Here is a 21,378-nt window from a genome sequence, read left to right on the forward strand (position 1 = left end):
TGTGGCTGGGCACTTGCCCAAGAGTGGGAACCATCTCCCTGACTTAAGCGGGGCTCTCCGAGAGCACCTCACTCTCAACTCAGACTGACGCGCCAGAGATCTCAGTCATTTCTTCCCCCTTTACCTCCTTTATAGTTGTAAAACACCAGAGGAAGGAGGGGCTTGGGTTTCGCTGGTTCTGCTTAAAAACATCATGGCTTTCTGTTCCATGGGGGTGGGGAGGGGGATGCGTGGAGGGCCCAGTCTGCAAGGGTGACTTTGGTGAAGTCCCTGGTCTCTTGCTGCATAATGAGGCTGGGGTGCAAGGAGACACCGTCACACGCTGCGAGGTTATTGGCTGGCAGGACCTGGCCCGGACGGTGCGCTACCTCGTACCACCACCAGGAGGCGATTGTTCCCTCTGGCTTTTCCGTTGGGGGGTGCTAGAAAGGAGTGCGGGGATCGGGAGGCAAGAGGGTGTAGACAGCACAGAAATAGTATGGGGTCAAGTAGGGTGAAGCAAGATCGCAAAGGCCTAGGGCCATAGGTGGAGACCCTCTTCTGTCCGTGGGGAGTCCTTGTGGCCAGGAGAATTTCAGGATCCTGGGTTCCCTCCACAGCAGACTGGAGGGGTGGGGGGGGGGGGGGTCACGCAGCCCGAGGCAACAGTTACAGCGGCGGGAGATGTTCCTTCTCTCACCTGCCAGGGAGCCCCTTCCTCCCAGTTGGTAGGACCAGGAAACACTGCTGCCTTCCAAGGTTTGCGCGCCACCCCCGCGATGGGTCAGACTCCAGAACTCAACCGTGCGCAGTGGAGCGGGGGAGGCAGCCGAGGTGGGTTAACTGCATAGATAGGGACGGCTCTGAACCCCCTTCCCCAAGCCCCTAAAGACGAGATTCCAGAAATTCCCAGAGGGACATAGCAAAGCCAAAGGGACAAGGGAGTAGTAAAACTAACTTTGTCTTTCCCGAATCCCCCTTCCCCGCCCCCTCCGCCGTTGGCCGGGGTGCCCCCCTGCAGGCGGCCAGACTCAGCACGACTTCAGCACCTGTTGCAGGTGGAGGCGCACGTCGGCGGCCGTTTCCCAGGGCACCACGCTGGCACGGAACGAGCTGGGCTCGGCCTTCTGGGCCTCCTGAATGAGGCGGTGCATGGGGTAGCCGCGGCGTGGGAAGGCCACGTCGCCGCCCGCCAGCAGCCCCATGGGGCAGAAGTCGTTGGCGCCGTCGCCCACGTAGAAGAGGCGCTCGAAGTGCACGCCGTCGTGGGCCCGCTCGCGCAGGTAGTCGCTGAGCACCTTGTGCTTGCACATGTTGGCGGGGCATCGCGTGCAGCTGTGTGTGTGGAACGGCCGCAGAGCCAGCAGTCCCCGCGCATCCGGCCCGGATGGGTTGCTGAGGATACGGCGGAACAGGCTGTGGTGGCCGGTGGCGCGCAGCGCGCTCTCCACGCCAAAGGTGTTGGCATCGGAGATGAGAATCACCTCGAAGCAGGCGCCCTGTTTAGCCACAAACTGCAGCAGGTCGCCCATGCCTGGCGACAAAGGGATGGCTTCGTAGATGGCACGCAGGTCCCGCGGTCGCACACCCTGCTCGCCCAGGTACTTGAAGACGCGCTGCATGTACTCGTTGTAGAAGCCCTCGCGGTAGGTGGCTCGCAGGCTCTCCGGGAGCCGCTGGCCCGGCGCGGCGCGCACAATGGAATCATCGCTGTTTTCGTCCACGATAGTCTCGTCGAAGTCGAAGGTCAGGAGGAAGCGCGGCGCACCCTGCGCAGCCATCCCGCCGTCCTGGGAGCAGGGGGGAGAGCAGCAGGAGGAGGAGGAGGAGGGAGCAAGCGAGAGGGGGCGCGGCAGGAGCCCGCCCGGGAGAGGCTGGTTAGCGGGCCACGGCCAGAGGCGCTGGCACATCCAAGACCTGAGGAGGACCCAAGTCTGGTTAAGCTGGGAGGAGTACCCAATGCCACCACCTCTATCCCCAGCCTTCCCTGACTACCCCAGTGGCACCTCTTAGTTAACTGCACCGGGGTTTATGCCCAGAGGGCTTCCTGGCACCTGTTTTCGGTACTCGCATCAGGGGCCAATGGGGCTTAACAAGCGTCAAAAGAAGGGAAGAGCAGCTTCCAAGGATCACCACTTTAGGGAAGTTTCTGGACTGGACTGTTTTGGAGACTTCCAGTGGCTCCTGTTGTTGGTGTGGATCAAGAGAGGGTGGTGGGAACTCTCCCCTTCCTCATTCCCTGAGGCAGAGTCAAGGGAAACCACCCATCCACCCAACTGGACCAGCTTCCCCATTCAACTTTTGGGCTGTGGGGAATCTATGGCTCTCTGGGAGCTGCTTCCAGCCCAATGGCACTGGACAGGGGTCTAGGGATGGGGCACAGCTTCTCCAGGGAGTTTGAGGGCCCTGTGCTGACAGCTCATCACTAATCACTTGCCAATTCCCCAGGAGGAACGTGTCAGCGGGTGGGGTTTCTGCCAGAGTCCGAAGCAAGCGGGCAGCAGGAGAAGCAGTGGGGCTTGGGGAGGTAAGAGCCTCCCGCACCAGGCCACGACATACCTGGGAGACAGGTAAGGGAGAAGAGAGAGAGCAGCAGTGGCTGAAAAGGCAGAGGAGTGGGAAGGCCCAGGTAGTGGGGACTTGAGGGGTGTGGAAGAGAGGGCTGAGAGGAAATCATGCTAGGGGATCTTGGAGACAGACTGCTGGACAGGAAGACAGAGTAGGGGTAGGGATAGGGGAGTTCCAGGAAGTGGAGACCTTGGGCCAGAGTCATGTTGGAGGGGAGGGTGGTAGGCAGCAAGGGAGAGGACAGAGGACAACAGGGGACATGTCAGGGCACAAGGAAAGGCAAGCAATGGAGGCAGCAAGAGCCCTCAGCAGCAAGTCTCCATCACCTTTGCCTGCCAGTGTGTGAGAGGCGCAGAGGGGCAGTGAGCAGGTGATGTGCAGCTTCCAGATACCCACACACTGCTTTTCTCCCGCCCAGCTCCCACCCCAGTTAATTGAGATGGGATTGTTCCTCTTTCTGGTTTCTTCCTAAACCCCTCTCTCATATTCCTGGGGTGCTTATGGCCTGGCACAGCTTGTGAAACAGAAGCCCAAGCTCCTCATTTCAGAGCTGGGATTTCGATTGGCTATCTGCCGTCCTAACCAAGCTGTCCCTTCCACCTCATCCCTAGAGTCACCCTATGGTCTCATCAACATGCAGTGGGCATTTCAGTGGCCTAGGATCCTTCAAATTACAGATATAAAGCATCAGGACCCCACACCTGGGATGGAAGCTTCTAGGAAATCATGAAGCTCCAGTAGAGGTGAGGGTAAACCTAAAATGGGCTGGATAGCCCTATGGAAGGGTGATGGAAAACTGGGGGCTGAGGCCTCATCCTAGGAGACCCCCAGAGGGACCCACTTACCCTAGATAGGCAGCGGAGGCCAGAAACTGGAAAACAGCCACTCATTGTTGGTGCATTACCGTGGGCACCACCTGGAGGGACTCTGTTGGCCTCCAGCCGTCGTCAGACGTTCCTGACAACCACAAAAGTTCATTTGAGGGTGCCCAGTCAGCTGCCTTTGCTTCCACCAGGAATACCCACCTGGCCCCGATCCTTCTGCTGAGCCACAGGAGGCACTCCCAGGGTCTTAGCAAAAACAACCTCTCAAATAGGCCCAGCACCTACAACTCTAGAGAGGTTTCAGATGGTATCGGAGACCCAGAGAAGTTAACTGACTTTCCAAAAAGTCACCCACTCTAAATGGCAGACCAATCTCAAACCCACATCTGAGCCTGAGTCCAGTGCTTTTTCTCTGGTATCATCATTGTCCCTTAAATGTGTTTGACACATCATAGTTTACAAACCACCTTTACTCATATTCTCTCACTACTCATCAGTCATAAATTCAGCCAATGTGAAGGGCTCAGAGAGGTTAACTAACCAGCCACGCTGTTTACATGGGGCATAGACTGCTTCGTGAACGCTTGACCACAGCTTTGCCTTCCTCGTGCCCTCAAAAAGGAAGATGACCAAAGCTTACTATACCATAGCTGGGGTCTGGGACCCCCAGTCAGGTCTCACAGGTGATCTGGGAATGGCCTCCCTGGTGCTCTCAGGGGTCTCAGGTGGTCAGACAGGAGAGTCAGGTTGAAATCTCGGCTAGACTTTGGTGTGGCTTTGGGGACTGGGTTTAACCTCTTGGGGACTTCACTAAGAGAGCAGCAAAGGGTACCACCTACAACTTCCAGTGCCTCTCTACTCTCCCACCTGTGCTCCTGGGGTTGAGTGAGACCAGAGGCAGCTGGGACAAGATTTGGAAAGATACAGAGAGCCAGGAGACAAGACCTGGAGAGGAGCAAAGGTCTGGCTGGCTGCTGCCCTCTAGTGGTGACAATGGTGACTGTAAACCCCTCTGTCAAGGTGACACTCTTCCCTGACTATCCAGGAGGGAGAAGCAATTGCCCCAGGACAGAGACAGGGACATCCCAGGAGCAGGGCACAGGCTCTAGCACTATCCATCTTGTAGTACCCCCTCCCTCACAACACCTGGACCACACATGTGTTAAATCCTTCTGCAGGGATGGAATGCAGCTCTCAGTTTTTTCCAAGAACTTCTAATCTAGGAATTGGGAGAGGTGGTCAAAGCTGAATGAAGCAGTGGGCAAAGAGAGGGTGAGGGATGGGAGAGAAGAGAGGTTAAGGAAGAGGTGGGAGAAAAGGGGAGGGTTGCATGAGGGACAAGGAAATGGCATGGGTTGGAGCTGTCCCCAGTCCTATCTGGAGGGACTTCTAACCTTCCAGATTCCCAGCTGATATCACATGTCCAACCTCAGCCAGGCGATTTATAAGAGAAAGGTCAGGGATGCCACTCCCCTTGTAAAAGCAAACAGGACAGGCACATGCAGCACGTGGAGAAGCAAGGGGCAGATACAAAGATTCCAAATGGTCACCAGCAGCTACCCAGGGACCAGCTTTCATCTCATAGAGAAGGGTCTCATTACTTTGCCCTCTTTCTTTCTTTCTTTTCTTTCTTTCTTAGTTTCTTTCTTTTCTTTCTTTCTTTCATTTTTTCTTTTTCTTTCTTTTCCTTCCTTCTCTCCTTCCTTCCTTCCTTCCTTCCTTCCTTCCCTCCCTCCCTCCTCCCTCCCTCCCTCCTTCCTTCCTTCCTTCCTTCCTTCCTTTGTTCTATTCTATTGACCATTAATTATGGTCAAAACTTCTCATTTTTTCAGCCAGGCAGGGTGGCTTAAGCCTGTAATCCCAACACTTTGGGAGGCCGAGGCAGGCAGATCACTTAAGTCCAGGAGTTTGAGACCAGACTGGGTGACATGGCAAAATCCTGTCTCTTTAAAAACAAAAATGAGCTGGGAATGGTGGCTTGTGCCCATAGTCCCAGATACTTGGGAGGCTGAGGCACGAGGATCACTTGAACCCAGGAGACAGAGGTTGTAGTGAGCTGTGATGGTACCACTGCACTCCAGCCTGGGTGACAGAGGGAATAACCCCATCCCCAAAACACACACACACAATTCCTCATATGTCATCATAAAAGACAGTTACATTTTTCTGCTAATAATAGTATCTAGGGGATTCAGTTAAACACTTATTGTTTGGTGAGTTGCCTTTGTTTCTTTTAGTCTCCAAGGCAGAAAGTCAGGCATCTTGGGTTTCTTCCCCTGAAAACTGAGAAGACCATGCCGTGACACCTCGTCCCCACCCCACAGGAGTCAGAGGGACCCCTTCCCCTGTTGGAATTTGGCTCCTGTGATGTTCCAAAAGGTCTCTCACCTCTGACACCTTTGTTCTGAGTCATCAAATCCTTTTGTGGTCACCAAACAGAGTCCCTCAGAGTAGGGGGCAGGATCTGAGCTTCTCTAACAGGCTAGAGAAGAGAGAAGGGTTTCTAGGGGGTTGCAGGGAGTCCATATTCTAGTCTCACCTAAAAGTAGTGCCTACCTCCTTAATTCTGCACCGAGTCAGATTCCTGCCTGCTTCTCCTGCCTTTCACACAAATGCTCTTAGATTAAATATGTGGGAAGGGGGTGGGAGGGAAACAGGCCCCTCTCTGATACAGGCCCTAAGTTTGAAATTCCCTTCTTACTGGGTGGATGGAGTTCCTAGAAAAGTTTTGGGATAGTTTTCCACAGGAAATGTGCAGAATGAGGATGGGGAGGCGAGGACTCCAGAAAGACCACAGTAACAAGCCCTCTCTGTCCAAAAACAAGTCTCCTTGTATCAGTCACTAGAAATCAGATCCAAAAACTAAGCTAGAATTCCCTCCCTCTCCCGGACAGTGCTCCCAAACATGACCATCTTCCTTGCTCACCACGCCTGAACAGCAGATAGGAAAAACAGAGGCCCAGAGAGGTCAAGCTAACATCCTGGGAGTCACACAGCATCGGAACCGAGATTAGAACTCAGGAGTCTCTGGCGCCTCTTGGGAAAATTGCAGCTGGAGCTCCCCCTTGGCCCTGGAGACTCCCGTGGGCTGAGAGCTTGCGGTCCTGACCAGCTGGCGGTGGTGGCCCTGCGCCCTGGTGCCAGTGAGGCGTCTGGGTCTAGCAGTCACCTCTGGGCACTGCCTGGCTGGGAGGACATTCTGGGAGGGGATCTTAGGGGCAGGGGCAGGGAGGTGGCAGCTGCCGGTAGGGTTGGGGGAGAGATATTTTTAGAGGTGACTAGGAAGCCAGCACTCTGGCGCACCCCCAGCTGGCGGGCGCTGGGCTCCAATGCGGGCGGGGGGTGCGCGGCTGGGGAGGGGTATTGTGGGTGGCAGGGAGCAAGGGGACACCAGTTCCTTGGCTTTGCCAGAGTCAGGGACGGAGGGATACCCCAGCACTATGTTCCTGGGTAGGAGAGAGAAGGGCACTCACTCCTGAGCTCCAGAACTCCCCCACTGCCACGCGCGTGAAGGAGCGCCTTCAAACTCCACAGCCCCCACCCCGCGCCGGGACCCCAGCCCTCCCCTATCTCCCGGAACCCAGGACTCACGTGGGGACGGCGGCGGCAGAGGTCTGTCCCGGCTGAGTTTGGTGTGTAAGAAGTGGGGAAGGGGGCTAGCTGAGGTATTGGGGCGCCGGATGGAGCAAGGGGTGCTTACGGGAATTGGAGGGGACGCGGTGTCTTATCCACCCCCGGATTTCTGGGCTCCGGCTCACAAGTCCCTCCAGTCCCGAGGGACTGAGGACGATGTGCGTCTGAGCCGTCCCCTCCACTTGCCCCCCATCCCCCCGGGCAGCCGCCGCGTCCCCTTTAAATGCCCGGGAGCCGGAGCCGGAGCCGGAGCCGCGGCCGGCGCTGCGGCTGCTGCAGCAGCGGAGCCCACCGCAGTCCCCACACGTCACAGCGACTGTCCAATCACAGAGGCGCCGGCGCACATCAAAGGGGCGGGCCGCCCGAGGCCACGCCTCCCTCCTCCCCCGGAGACTCCAGGAGCGCCAGCCAAGGTGGGATTGGGCGCTCGGGGAAAGGGTAGCAGGGTGGCGATGGAGCGCTGCCCTTCCGAGGTGCGTGGGTGGGGGCACCCTCACTAGAGCGGCTGTGGATACACGCTAAATCCCTGCCCACACACTCCAAATTGCCAGGGCTGTGGACTTTCTCATCCGCCGCCTCCAGGGCTCCGGTTCCTGAGATTTGCAGAAGTGCACCTCCACCTCCTGCCCATTCCGCTCTCGGGTCCTAAACCCAGCGGCGCAGCGTCCCGGCCCGGCTCTCGGGACCCTTTCCCCAGGTTATAGGTTACTGAGGGTTGCGGGGGGTAGCGGGGGAGTGACTCCCCCTCCTCCGCCCGTAAAGTTGGTGGAGGGGGTGGTGACAGACAGTTTGCCCCTTTTGCAAATGGCACTATAAATGAAAAACGCACTTTCTCCCCTTCTTCCTAAGAGTCTGTTTCTCCCCAACCCTAATCTCCTCCTTTTGGCCCTCCCAGCCTGCTAGTGAGGAGAAGGAGAAGATTGTGTTTAGAGAGGAAAGACGTGAAACTGGTATTTACTGAGAACATACGATGAATTGGGCATTCGGGTTAGGTCGCTGCGTTTATGGCTGAATGTTCACAACACTCGATAAATTATTTGCCTAGCCGTTCAAACCCGGACACACCTGACTCCAATGGGTCACAAAGGGGTATGTAGGTGGGGAGAATGCACTTTGGAAGGCCAAGGTGGGAGGGTCGCTTGAGCCTCGGAGTTCGAGACCCAGCCTGGACAACATAGGGAGACCCCATCTCTACAAAAAATTAAGAAATTAGCTGGCCATTGTGGCATGCACCTGTAGTCTCAGCTCTACTTGGGAGGCTGAGGTGGGAGGATTGCTTGAGCCTGGAAGGTCAAGGCTGCAGTAAACTGTGATCACACCACCACACTCTAGCCTAGGTGAAAGAGTGAGACCCTGTCTCAAAACAAAACAAAACAACAACAACAACAAAAGTGAGCTTGTCTGGGGTCACCCAGGTGGTAGGGCTGGGGTATGAACCTGGTTGCCTTATTCATCACCCCACACTGTCCCTCTCATTGTCTGTCATCCCTCCTCTCCTGTAAGCAACGTGAGGACCATGTTTGTCTTATTGATATACCCCGATCCCCTAGCATAGACAGCCTGGCTGGTACACAGTGGGCCTTGGATGTTTGTTGAGTGAGGCCAGGTGCAGTGGCTTATGCCTGTAATCTCAGCACTTTGGGAGGCCGAGACGGGCGGATCACGAGGTCAGGAGATCAAGACCATCCTGGCTAACATGGTGAAACCCCGTCTCTACTAAAAAATACAAAAAACTAGCCGGGCGAGGTGGCGGACGCCTGTAGTCCCAGCTACTCGGGAGGCTGAGGCAGGAGAATGGCGTGAACCCGGGAGGCGGAGCTTGCAGTGAGCTGAGATCCGGCCACTGCACTCCAGCCTGGGCGACAGAGCGAGACTCCGTCTCAAAAAAAAAAAAACTCATGATAATCCCACCACCCTTGCTGACTGCTTTTTCGGACTCAGCCCACCTGCACCCTGGTAAAATAAACAGCCTTGTTGATCACACAAAGCCTGTTTGGGGGTCTCTTCACATGGATGCATGAGACATTTGGTCCCGAAAAAGAACTATCAAGCCGATTCCCCAGGTATTCCTAGGTGAGATTACATGCTTTCCTGCCTAGTTGAAGGGCTTAAAAAGGCATCTTACAAAGCTGTTAGGCCAGGCGCGGTGGCTCAAGCCTGTAATCCCAGCACTTTGGGAGGCCGAGATGGGCGGATCACGAGGTCAGGAGATCGAGACCATCCTAGCTAACCCGGTGAAACCCCGTCTCTACTAAAAAATACAAAAAAAAAAACTAGCCGGGCGAGGTGGCGGACGCCTGTAGTCCCAGCTACTCGGGAGGCTGAGGCAGGAGAATGGCGTAAACCCGGGAGGCGGAGCTTGCAGTGAGCTGAGATCCGGCCACTGCACTCCAGCCTGGGCGACAGAGTGAGACTCCGTCTCAAAAAAAAAAAAAAAAGCTGTTAATTATGACAAAACTACCCAAGGTAAAGAACCCAGCCCAGTTCATGGCCCGTTTGGCAACAACCCTTAGACACTTTACCACCCTAGACCCAGAGGGGCCCGAAGGCTGCCTTATTCTTTTTTTTTTTTTTTTTTTTGAGGCGGAGTCTCGCTCTGTCTCCCGGACTGGAGTGCAGTGGCCAGATCTCAGCTCACTGCAAGCTCCGCCTCCCGGGTTTACGCCATTCTCCTGCCTCAGCCTCCCGAGTAGCTGGGACTACAGCGCCCGCCACCTCGCCCAGCTAGTTTTTGTATTTTTAGTAGAGACGGGGTTCACCGTGTTAGCCAGGATGATCTCGATCTCCTGACCTCGTGATCCACCCGTCTCGGCCTCCCAAAGTGCTGGGATTACAGGCTTGAGCCACCGCGCCCGGCTGCCTTATTCTTAATATGCATTTTATCACCCAGTCAACTCCTGACATTAGAAAAAAACTCCAAAAATTAATTTCCAGTCCTCAAACCCCACAACAGGGCTCAATTAACCTTGCCTTCAAGGTGTACAATAATAGAGTAGAGGCAACGTATTTCTGAGTTGCAATTACTTGCCTCCACTGTGAGAGAAACCCCAGCCACATCTCCAGCACACAAGAACTTCAAAACGCCTGAACCGCAGCGGCCAGGTGTTCCTTCAGGACCTCCTTCCCCAGGATCTTGCTTCAAGTGCCAGAAATCTGACCACTGGGCCAAGGAATGCCCACAGCCCGGGATTCCTTCTAAGCCATGTCCCATCTGTGCGGGACCTCACTGGAAATTGGACTGTCCAACTGGCCCAAGGCTCTGACTGATTCCTTCCCAGATCTTCTCGGCTTAGCGGCTGAAGACTGACACTGCCTGATCGCCTCGGAAGCCTCCTGGACCATCACAGATGCTTTGGGTAACTCTTACAGTAGAGGGTAAGTCCATCCCCTTCTTAATTAATACAGAGGTACCCACTCCATTACCTTCTTTTCAAAGTCCTTTTTCCTTTGCCTCCATAACTGTTGTGGGTATTGACGGCCAGGCTTCTAAACCTCTTAAAACTCCCCGACTCTGGTGCCAACTTAGACAATACTCTTCTAAGCACTCCTTTTTAGTTATCCCCACCTGCCCAGGTCCCTTATTAGGTCGAGACATTTTAACTAAATTATCTGCTTCCCTGACTATTCCTGGGCTACAGCCACACCTCATTGCCACCTTTTCCCTCAGTTCAAAGCCTCCTTCACATCCTCTCCTTGTATGTCCCCACTTTAATCCACAAGTATAGGATACCTCTAGTCCCTCCTTGGTGACAAATGATGCACCCCTTACCATCCCCTTAAAACCTAATCACACTTACCCTACTCAACGCCAGTATCCCATCCCACAGCACGCTTTAAAAGGATTAAAGCCTGTTATCACTTGCCTGTTAAAGCATGGCCTTTTAAAGCCTGTAAACTCTCCTTATAATTCCCCCGTTTTACCTGTCCAAAAACCGGACAAGCCTTACAGGTTAGTTCAGGATCTGTGCCTTATCAACCAAATTGTCTTGCCTATCCACCCCGTGGTGCCAAAGCCATCCTATCCTCTGCTATCCTCAATACCTCCCTCCACAACCCCTCTGTAACCCATTATTCTGTTCTGGATCTCAAACATGCTTTCTTTACTGTTCCTTGCACCCTTCATCCCAACCTCGCTTTGCTTTCACTTGGACTAACCCTGACACCCATCAGGCTCAGCAAATTACCTGGGCTGTACTGCCACAAGGCTTCACAGACAGCCCCCAATACTTCAGTCAAGCCCAAATTTCTTCCTCATCCATTACCTATTTCGGCATAATTCTTTATGAAAACAGACATGCTTTCCCTGCTGATCGTGTCTGGCTAATCTCCCAAACCCCTTCCTTCCTAGGCATGGTTAGGTACGTCCACCTTTAGATACCTAGTTTTACCATCCTGACTAAACCATTATGTAAACTCACAAAACCATACCTAGCCGACCCCATAGATCCTAAATCCTTTCGCCACTCCTCTTTCCGTTCCTTAAAAACAGCCCTAGAAGCTGCCCCTACACTAGCTCTCCCTAACTCATCCCAACCCTTTTCATTACACACAGTCAAAGTGCAGGGCTGTGCAGTTTGAGTTCTTACACAAAAGCCAGTACCGCGCCCTGTAGCCTTTCTGTCCAACAACTTGACCTTACTGTTTTAGCCTAGCCCTCATGTTTGTGTGTAGTGGCTGCTGCCGCCCTAATACTTTCAGAGGCCCTCAAAATCACAAACTAGGCTCAACTCACTCTCTACAGTTCTCATCACTTCCAAAATCGATTTTCTTCCTCACACCTGACGCATATACTTTCTGCTCCCTGGCTCCTTCAGCTATACTCACTCTTTGTTGAGTCTCCCACAGTTACCGTTGTTCCTGGCCCAGACTTCAATCTGGCCTCCCACATTATTCCGGCTACCACACCTGACCCCCATGACTGTATCTCTCCAATCCACCTGACATTCACCCCGTTTCCCCATATTTCCTTCTTTCCTGTTCCTCACCCTGATCACATTTGGTTTACTGATGGCAGTTCCACCAGGCTTAATCGCCACACACCAGCAAAGGCAGGCTATGCTATGGTATCTTCCACATCTATCGTTGAGGCTACTGCTCTGCCCACCTCCACTACCTCTCAGGAAGCCAAACTCATTGCCTTAATTCGGGCCCTCACTCTTGCAAAGGGACTACGTGTCAATATTTATACTGACCCCATATCCTGCACCACCGTGCTGTTTTATGGGCTGAAAGGTTTCCTCACTACGCAAGGGTCCTCCGTCATTAATGCCTCTTTAATAAAAACTCTTCTCCAGGCCGCTTTGCTTCCAAAGGAAGTTGGAGTCATACACTGCAAGGGCCATCAAAACGCATCAGATCCCATCGCTCAGGGCAATGCTTATGCTGATAAGGTAGCTAAAAAAGCAGCTAGCCTTCCAACTTCTGTCCCTCAACGGCAGTTTTTCTCCTTCTCATCTGGTCACTCCCACCTACTTCCCCACTGAAACTTCCACTTATCAATCTCTTCCCACACAAGGTGAATGGTTCTTAGACCAAGGAAAATATCTCCTTCCAGCCTCACAGGCCCATTCTATTCTATTGTCATCTCATAACCTCTTGCATGCAGGTTACAAGCCACTAGCCCACCTCTTAGAACCTCTCATTTCCTTTCCATTGTGGAAATCTATCCTTAAGGAACTCACTTCTCAGTGTTCCATCTGCTGTTCTACTACTCCTCAGGGATTGTTCATGCCCCCTCCCTTCCCTACACATCAAGGTCGGGGATTTGCCCCTGCCCAGGTCTGGCAAATTGACTTTACTCACGTGTCTCGAGTCAGGAAACTAAAATACCTCTTGGTCTAGGTAGACACTTTCACTGGATGGGTAGAGGCCTTTCCCACAGGGTCTGAGAAGGCCACCGAGGTCATTTCTTCCCTTTTGTCAGACATAATTCCTCGGTTTGGCCTTCCCACCTCAGTTTCTTAGGTTCTTGGTATTCAGTGGCGCCTGGTTTTACCTCAAACTGCCACGCTTAAGTCTCTCTTTAAGTGAATAGAAGATCTTCAGTGACAAAGTACACTCCAATACTTTCACCCTGATGAAGTCCTATACTTTACTTTTATACTTACTCTTATTCTCGTTCCTGTTCTTATGCCACCCTCTACCTCTCCCCAGCTATCTCCACCACACTATCAATCCCAGTCACTCTCTCCCAGCCGTTTCTAATTCTTCTTTAACAAACAATTGCTGGCTTTGCATTTCTCTTTCCTCCAAAACCGCCAAGGCCTCGACTTACTCACTGCTGAAAAAAAGAGGACTCTGTATATTTTTAAATGAAGAGTGCTGTTTTTACCTAAATTAATCTGGCATGGTATATGACAACATAAAAAAACTCAAGGATAGAGCTTAAACTTGTGCCAACCAAGCAAGTAATTACGCTGAACCCCTTTCAACACTCTGTAATTGGAGGTCCTGGGTACTCCCAGTTCTTGGTCCTTTAATACCTGTTTTTCTCCTTTTATTCTGACCTTGTGTCTTTCATTTAGTTTCTCAATTCATAGAAAACCGCATCCAGTCCATAACCAGTAATTCTATACGACAAATGCTCCTTCTAGCAACCCCACAATATCACCCCTTACCCCAAATTCTTTCTTCAGTTGAATCTCTCCCACTGTAGGTTCCCACACCGCCCCTAATCCTGCTGGAAGCAGCCCTGAGAAACATCGCCCATTATCTCTCCATACCACCCCCAAACTTTTTCGCCACCTCAACACTTCACCACCATTTTGTTTTATTTTTCTTATTAATATAAGAAGACAGGACTGTCAGGCCTCTGAGCCCAAGCTAAGCCATCATATCCCCAGTGACCTGCACGTAGACATTCAGATGGCCTGAAGCAACTGAAGATCCACAGAAGTGAAAATAGATTACCTGATGACATTCCATTCCATTGTGATTTGTTTCTACCCCACCCTAACTGATCAATGTTCTTTATAATCTCCCCCACCCGTAAGAAGTTTCTTTGTAATTCTCCCCACCCTTGAGAATGTACTTTGTGAGATCCACCCCCTGCCCCCAAAACATTGCTCTTAACTCCACTGCCTATCCCAAAACCTGTAAGAACTCATGATAATCCCACCACCCTTGCTGACTCCTTTTTCGGACTCAGCCCACCTGGACCTTGGTGAAATAAACAGCTTTGTTGCTCACACAAAGCCTGTTTGGGGTTCTCTTCACATGGATGCGTGAGACACATGCCACTGCTCTCCAGTCTGGGCAACAGAGCAACACTCTGTCCCGAGGGGGGAAAAAAAACCTCCTAAATGCCAAAAGCGTCAGGACACAATCCTATCTCTCTTTCAGCTTTCTTTCTTTTTTTTTTTGGAGACGGAATCTCGCTCTGTCGCCCAGGCTGAAGTGCAGTGGCGTGATCTTGGCTCACTGCAAGCTCCACCTCCTGGGTTCATGCCATTCTCCTGCCTCAGCCTCCCGAGTAGCTGGGACTACAGGCGCCCGCCACCACACCTGGCTAATTTTTTTGTTTTTTTTAGTAGGGGTTTCACCATGTTAGCCAGGATGGTCTCGATCTCCTGACCTTGTGATCCACCCGCCTCGGCCTCCCAAAGTGCTGGGATTACCGCCCAGCACTGAGCCACCGCGCCCGGCCCTTTTCAGCTTTCTTTACTTTCCCTTTTCCTTGTACCAGTGAGTTGGATGATCAGTCATGTATGTACCTAAATATGGGGATAGAAAGGGAATGGGAAACCCATCCCCCATTCAGTTAAGACCTCTGCCCAGCACATGGGCTGCAGATCCTCTTCTCCTCGTGTGAGTTTCACCTTAGGACTCAAGTCAGCCAATCTGGCAGAGCTAGTGAACAGGAGTCATCTTAGGTGACAGTGTAACCGCCCAAGGGGTTTGCCTTGTCCACTGCCTAGGATAGCCGATTTATCAAGACAGGGTAATTATTATAGAGAAAGATTAATTCATGCAGAGCCAGCTGTGCCGGAGACTGGAGTTTTATTATTACTCAAATCAGTCTTCCTCAAAACTCTTTTATTATTGCTCAAATCCGTCTCCCCGAACACTCAGGGATCAGAATTTTTCAGGATAATTTGGTGGGTAGGGGCCAGTGAATCGGGAGTTCTGATTGGTTGGCGCAGGGATGAACTCATGGGGAGTGGAAGTTGTTCTCTTCTGCTGAGTCAGTTCCTGGGTGGGGGCCACAGAACTGGTTGGCAGGTCCAGATGGGGCCCTCTGGTTGTTAGAAAAGCAAAAACCTGCCGGGCGCGGTGGCTCAAGCCTGTAATCCCAGCACTTTGGGAGGCCGAGACGGGCGGATCATGAGGTCAGGAGATCGAGACCATCCTGGCTAACCCGGTGAAACCTCGTCTCTACTAAAAAATACAAAAAACTAGCCGGGCGATTTGGCGGGCGCCTGTAGTCCCAGCTACTCGGGAGGCTGAGGCAGGAGAATGGCGTAAACCCAAGAGGCGGAGCTTGCAGTGAGCTGAGATCCGGCCACTGCGCTCCAGCCTGGGCGCGAGACTCCGTCTCAAAAAAAAAAGAAATGCAAAAACCTGAAAAGACATCTCAAAAGGCTGATCTTAGATTCACAATAGTGATGTTACCTTCAAGAGTAATTTAGGGAAGTTGCAAATCTCATAACCTCCAGAATAATGGCTGGTAATATTTAGAATTCCAGCCCCTTTCATCTTGACTTGGTGACTGGTGGCCTTTCATTAGTTTTACCAGAACAGTTTAGCCTTTTGGGAAGGGCTATTATATAAACTATACACTAAATTTCTTTCCAAAGCTAGTTCGGCCTATGCTTAGGAATGAACAAGGACAGTTTAGAGGTTAGAAACAAGATGGGGTCAATTAGGTCTGATATCTTTTACTATCATGATTTTCTCAGTTACGATTTTTGCAAAGGTGGTTTCAATAGGGCTCACTTGAGTTCCTGGTGAACCCTGACTCAGGCTGCCAGGGACAGCTCAATCCACCTGGTCTTCACAAAGAGGGTGTGTCGCTTGCCCAAGGTTTCAGTGCTAGAGCCAAAGAGGCCAAGAGTCCAAGAATGTGGCCTCGTGCTCTCCAATAGGCCTCCTTCCTGGTGGTGGGAGATGCAAAGGTGAGAGGGAGGGGCAGATGGGCATGAGTTCAACCCGCACACTCCACCTGGAAAGGATGAACGAGTTTTGGGAATCGACTAGGTGCCAGGCACATGATCCCCCCACCACCCTGGAAATGGGGTTTCGGTGCAGCATTCCCATCTTCACACATGAAAAAAGCAGAAGCTCTGGGGCATTAAGAAAGCGCCTTGTGGGGAGCGGAGAGGAGGGGCCAAGGTTGAAAACCCATGTATTGGGTACTGTGTGCTCACTTCCTGAGTGACAGGTTTAGTCATACACCAAACCTCAGCATAACACAATATAGCTTTGTGTTGTTGTTTGTTGTTGTTTTTGAGACGGAGTCTTGCTCTGTTGCCAGGCTGGAGTACAGTGGGGTGATCTCGGCTCCCTGTGTACCTTTATAATCTGCATGTGTATCCCTGGAATCTAAAATAAAAGCTGAAAGACAAACACAAAACAAACAAACAAGAAAAAAACAAAGAAAGCGTCTTGCCCAATGGCTCCGTGTAGCAAGTGGTGGTCAGGCTGGATGGTGCAGGTCTGCACTGTTCTATCTGCCCCCAGAAAGCAAAAGGACAGGGCCCTCAGTGATCTGAGGACTGATGAGGGTGGGCTTAGGAGGAAGAGGCCACCGAGGGTGTCCTCGTGCTGGCAATTCTGTAAGATGTGCTGCAGGGCATTCTGCGACTAAAGCCTTGTGCTGGGGGTTAGTGACCAGGGCTGACTAGACCCTTTTCTTGGCTTCATGGTTCCTTTCCAAGACAACAAAAAGTACTGCATGCTCAGCACTAAGAGGCTCCACTTACTTCATTCTCACATCAGCCCTGTAATCTACTCATTCTCCCATTTTACAGATGAGAAACAGGAGGAACAGGATGTATGTAATTTGCCCAAGGTCACAGAACCAAGAGGTGGCTGAAGCCAGATTTGAACCCAGGCATTCAGCTGAGAAACTGCATTCTTAAGCAAAACATCACAAGACCTGCCCTAAAGAAAGTGTTCCTGCCTCCTACGAGGCAAGGTGATGCCCTGGGGGAAAGGAAGGAGGAGAAAGGCTTGTGTTCTTAAATGAAGTATTTTCTTTAGGGATCGCACCTTTTCACCGACTAAGGTTGAGAATTCCTTGAGTTGTGGCTTAGAGAACAGTCTGACTTGCAATCAGGATAGCTGAGTTTGAACTTGTGTGACTTGAAACAAGCTCTCTTTTGTTTTATTTATTTATTTAGACAGAGTTCTCATTCTGTCACCCAGGCTGGAGTGGAGTGGCGTGATCCTGGCTCACTGCAACCTCCGCCTCCCAGGTTCAAGCCATTCTTATGTCTCAGCCTCCTGAGTAGCTGGGATTACAGGGGTGCACCACCACACCCAGCTCATTTTTGTATATATATATTTTTTGTAGAGACGAGGTATCACCATGTTGGCCAGGCTGGTCTTGAACCCCTGAACTAAGGTGATCTGCCTGACTCGGCCTTCCAAAGTGCTGGGATTACAGGCATGAGCCACCGCGCCCAGCCATAGACAAGTTGCTTCCCTTTGGACCTCATCTCCCTACTTGGGCAGAAGCTTGTCAAGATCTGACTGGTTTTGAGGATCCTCTGTGATTTAAAGAGACTAGAGAGGGAGTCCTGGTTGGCTTCCCCTGCTCCACAGCATAGTAGAAGTGAAACTGCCTCCAAGAACCCTCATTTCCAAACCAGAGCTAACCCCAGCCTTCTCTCTCCTCACAGCCCTGGAAGAGGTCCAAAGGGCAGGGCCAGAGCAAGGACAGGGGCTAGAGGGATCTCAGGCAGTACAGGAGGAGCTGGGGGCAGAAACATCTCTGCTCCCCTCTCTGCACAGGCAGCAGCCTGCCTGGTCGCCTGGGTCCCCAGCCCAAGGACGGCTTGGTAATAAACACTTTTGAAATATTCCGGCCTGAGTCCTTGAGTTCACTCAAAGGCACAGAAACCTGTCTGCTTTCCCTGTGGCACTCGGGCATTCCCCACATCTGCCTCCCACCCGCTTCCCTCTAGAGAAAGGCTTAGTTTTATTTTCCAAACTCGGGCTGTGAATCGGTCCTCCAAAGTCTAGTAACTGGCTCCCATATCACCCTGTGGCTCCGGCTAGCCTGCTAAACCTGAGTTTTGAATTGACCTTTAATTGTTCTAAATGGGCTACCCCACCCCACCCCATCCTGGGAAGATTCTGGCAGTGATATAGATCAAGGCTTAGATCTTTTTTCTTTTTTCTTTTTTTTTTTTTTTTTTGAGATGGAGTCTCGCTCTTGTCCCCCAGGCTGGAGAGCAGTGGCATGATCTTGGCTCACTGCAACCTCTGCCTCCTGGACTCAAGCGATTCTCCTGCCTCAGCCTCCCGAGTAGCTAGGATTACAGGCGCCTGCCAGCACGCCTAGCTAGTTTTTTTATTTTTAGTAGAGACGGGATTTCACCATGTTGGCCAGGCTGGTCTCAAACTCCTGACCTCAAGTGATCCGCCCACCTCGGCCTCCCAAAGTGCTGGGATTACAGGTGTGAGCCACTGCACCCAGCCAAGGCTCAGATCTTTGGAGCCAGATCCTGCAGGTAGCGGTGGACAGTCTATATTCTCCTGCTGTCCCAGGCATCCCTACAACATGGCATTCATTTGTTTGTGCTCTCATTCATTCAATGAATATAATGAAGTTAACTGCATCCAGCCCTGGGAGATAATGATATTGAACAAGACATAGATCCTGCCCTCTAGAAGCCTGTTTTTTTTTTTTTTTGACAGGATCTCACTCTGTTGCCCAGGCTGGAGTTCAGAGGTGTGTGCAGTCATGGCTCACTGCAGCCTTGAAAGACTCAAGCTATTCTCACACCTCAGCCTCCCGAGTAGCTGGGACTACGGGTGTACGTCACTATGACAAAAATTTGTTTGTATTTTTTGTAGAGATGGGGTTTCACCATGTTGCCTAGGATGATCTTGAACTCCCGAGCTCAAGTGATCCTCTACCTTGGCCTCCCAAAGTGCTGAGATTACAGGTGTGAGCCACCTTGCCTGGCCTCAGAAGCTTATAGTCTAGAGAAGAGACCTGGCAAGCAAACAGTCCTTCCCAAACAAGTGTCAGGGAAGAACAACTGGCAGATCTGCTGTGCCCACCAAGGGAATTCTGTCCTGTCTCATCCTTTTCTTTTTGAGACAGAATCTCACTCTGTCTCCCAAGCTGGAGTGCAATGGCACAATCTTGGCTCACTGCAATCTCCGCCTCCCGGGTTCAAGCAATTCTCATGCCTCACCTTCCCGAGTAGTTGGGATTACAGGCGTCCACCATCATGCCCAGCTAATTTTTGTATTTTTAGTAGAGACAGGGTTTCACCATGTTGGCCAGGCTGGTCTCTAACTCCTGACCTTAAGTGATCCGCCCGCCTTGGCCTCCCAAAGTGCTGGGATTATAGGCGTAAGCCACTGCGCCTGGCTTGTCCCATCCACTTCTTGTTATTGGTTGCTGTGGGCGGTCCCCTCCTCTCACCCCTCCACATGCCCTTGGCAGCTTAGAGATGATACCCCATCTACATCCCTCCTTCCCTGCCTTCCCCAGTCCCAAGCCCCTCTCCCTACAACAGACTCACCCTGACAGAGCTGTCCACTGTCCTCCTCACTTAGCAGCAATAATGGGGGGAACATGGCAAGGGGAACAGGACAGAGAAGTGAATAAACAAATGAACCCACTTTCTGCCACCCAGCAGATACCCACGACAGGTGAAGGAGAGAAAGCAGTCCCACAGACACCCCTCTCTGCCGGAAAGTCCTTTCTATCGGACTCCAGTCCCACTTGCTGGAGGAGTTCCCCTCATTTCGTTTCTGAGACAGCCTCCTTCTGTGTAACAACTATTCAGAGACTTGAAATCTGCCTCTCTGGTTTCTTCTGTCTTTGCAAATGTCACATTAAAGAGAACAAGGTAATTTGGTCTCTGCCTGCTTCATGTTAATTCTCTAACCATGTCTGTGTCCCAGTCTCCCTCACTCTCCCCTTTAACCACACACGCCTTCTTTCCAATTTTATTTTATTTTTTTTTTGAGACTGACTGTTGCTCTATTGCCCAGGCTGGAGTGCAGTGGCGTGATCTCGGCTCACTGCAAACTCCGCCTCCCAGGTTCAAGCGATTCTCCTGCCTCAGCCTCTCGAGTAGCTGGGATTACAGGCACCCATGACCATGTCTGGCTAATTTCTGTATTTTTAGTAGAGACAGGGTTTTATCCTGTTGGCCAGGCAGGTCTCAAACTCCTGACCTCAAGTGATCCACCCACCTCGGCCTCCCAAAGTGCTGGTATTACAAGCGTGAGCCACCATGCCCAACCTCTTTCCTAGTTTCAAAAGAAAACCATGGGCCCTTTGCACGTGCTATAGCCTCTGCCCAGGGTACTTCCCAGCCCATCCATGGCTCCTCACTGAGCTCAGGGCTGAGCTACAAGGAAGCTTGTCCTGCTCTCCCCATCCCTCCCAACCCCAAGATCAGGAGCTCCCACATTACACAGCTCCACAGAACCTTGCATTTATCCTGGGTGATTAATTAATGTCTTTCTCCTGTCAGCTTCGAGAGGACAGGGATCACAGTAGCTTTGTTCCCATAGTGCCTAGCATAGGCCTTGGCCCATAGTCGCTGCACAAATAAATATTTGTTGCTTGAATGTCTGTAGGATTCTCAATCTAGTCAACTTGTATAGGCTGTTGTCTTAGACCTGGAATGAGACCAAAGCAAGCTGGCCCAACCTTGGTTGTGTCCTAATTTGGCCATCTGACTATGAATATGCTAACAAATGACAGGCTTAGCATCCAGCATTTCCATTCCTTCCCCAGAGCAAGCTCCTCTACCAGCAATCCTCCCAGCCCTAAGGCAGGTCTGTGTTGATGGGGGCTAGAGGCCAGATGACTGACTGGTTGATCTGATCACTCAATTCCTTCTGCCTAACTTCAAAAGCTTCTTCCAAAATACTCGAGACCTTTTTTGGGGAGGGATTTTTTTTTTTTTTTTTAAGATAGAGTCTTGCGCTGTCGCCCAGGCTGGAGTGCAGTGGCACGATCTGCTCACTGCAACCTCTGCCTCCTGGGCTCAAGCTATTCTCCTGCCTCAGCCTCCTAAGTAGCTGGGACTACAGATGCATGACACCACACCCGACTATTTATTATTATTATTATTATTATATTATTATTATTATTTGTATGTTTAATAGAGACAGGGTTTCACCATGTTGGCCATGGCTGGTCTTGAAATCCTCACCTCAACTCTGCTCCAGGCAGAGA

General features: G+C 51.8%; 2 protein-coding genes across 10 annotated transcripts; one reads left to right on the plus strand and one right to left on the minus strand.

Annotated features, from left to right (window-relative positions):
• Positions 1-112: 112 nt before the first annotated feature.
• PHOSPHO1 (phosphoethanolamine/phosphocholine phosphatase 1) lies at positions 113-7,276 on the minus strand. Of its 9 annotated transcripts, XM_033183388.1 has the most exons (5): positions 6,963-7,012; positions 5,760-5,853; positions 3,393-3,504; positions 2,034-2,163; positions 113-1,769 (listed from the first exon to the last, which is right to left on the minus strand). In XM_033183388.1, the coding sequence occupies exon 5, from the start codon at positions 1,758-1,760 to the stop codon at positions 1,011-1,013; it is 750 nt and encodes a 249-aa protein (XP_033039279.1). In that variant the 5' UTR covers positions 1,761-1,769; positions 2,034-2,163; positions 3,393-3,504; positions 5,760-5,853; positions 6,963-7,012; the 3' UTR covers positions 113-1,010. The 9 variants fall into 9 exon arrangements, 8 of the variants coding, with proteins under 8 accessions (XP_033039279.1, XP_033039276.1, XP_033039272.1 ...); XM_033183385.1 differs by lacking the exon at positions 2,034-2,163; XM_033183381.1 differs by lacking the exon at positions 2,034-2,163 and having other exon boundaries at positions 113-1,896.
• Positions 7,023-7,847, plus strand: LOC117067186 (myc-associated zinc finger protein-like). The gene is made up of 2 exons (XM_033183390.1): positions 7,023-7,417; positions 7,556-7,847. The coding sequence occupies exons 1-2, from the start codon at positions 7,052-7,054 to the stop codon at positions 7,706-7,708; spliced, it is 519 nt and encodes a 172-aa protein (XP_033039281.1). The 5' UTR covers positions 7,023-7,051; the 3' UTR covers positions 7,709-7,847.
• Positions 7,848-21,378: the final 13,531 nt, after the last annotated feature.

The sequence above is a fragment of the Trachypithecus francoisi genome, unplaced genomic scaffold (genome assembly GCF_009764315.1).
Source record: "Trachypithecus francoisi isolate TF-2019V2 unplaced genomic scaffold, Tfra_2.0 Lachesis_group20, whole genome shotgun sequence".
NCBI lineage: Eukaryota > Metazoa > Chordata > Mammalia > Primates > Cercopithecidae > Trachypithecus > Trachypithecus francoisi.

What these genes read in the sequence shown, in the direction of transcription:
- LOC117067186 (XM_033183390.1), top strand. Translation starts at nt 7,052, where the DNA reads ATGGAGCAAGGGGTGCTTACGGGAATTGGAGGGGACGCGGTGTCTTAT. An exon ending in CTCCAGGAGCGCCAGCCAAG is followed by an intron (nt 7,418 to 7,555) that starts GTGGGATTGGGC and finishes CCAAATTGCCAG; the next exon opens with GGCTGTGGACTTTCTCATCC.
- PHOSPHO1 (XM_033183387.1), bottom strand. Translation starts at nt 1,889, where the DNA reads ATGTGCCAGCGCCTCTGGCCGTGGCCCGCTAACCAGCCTCTCCCGGGC.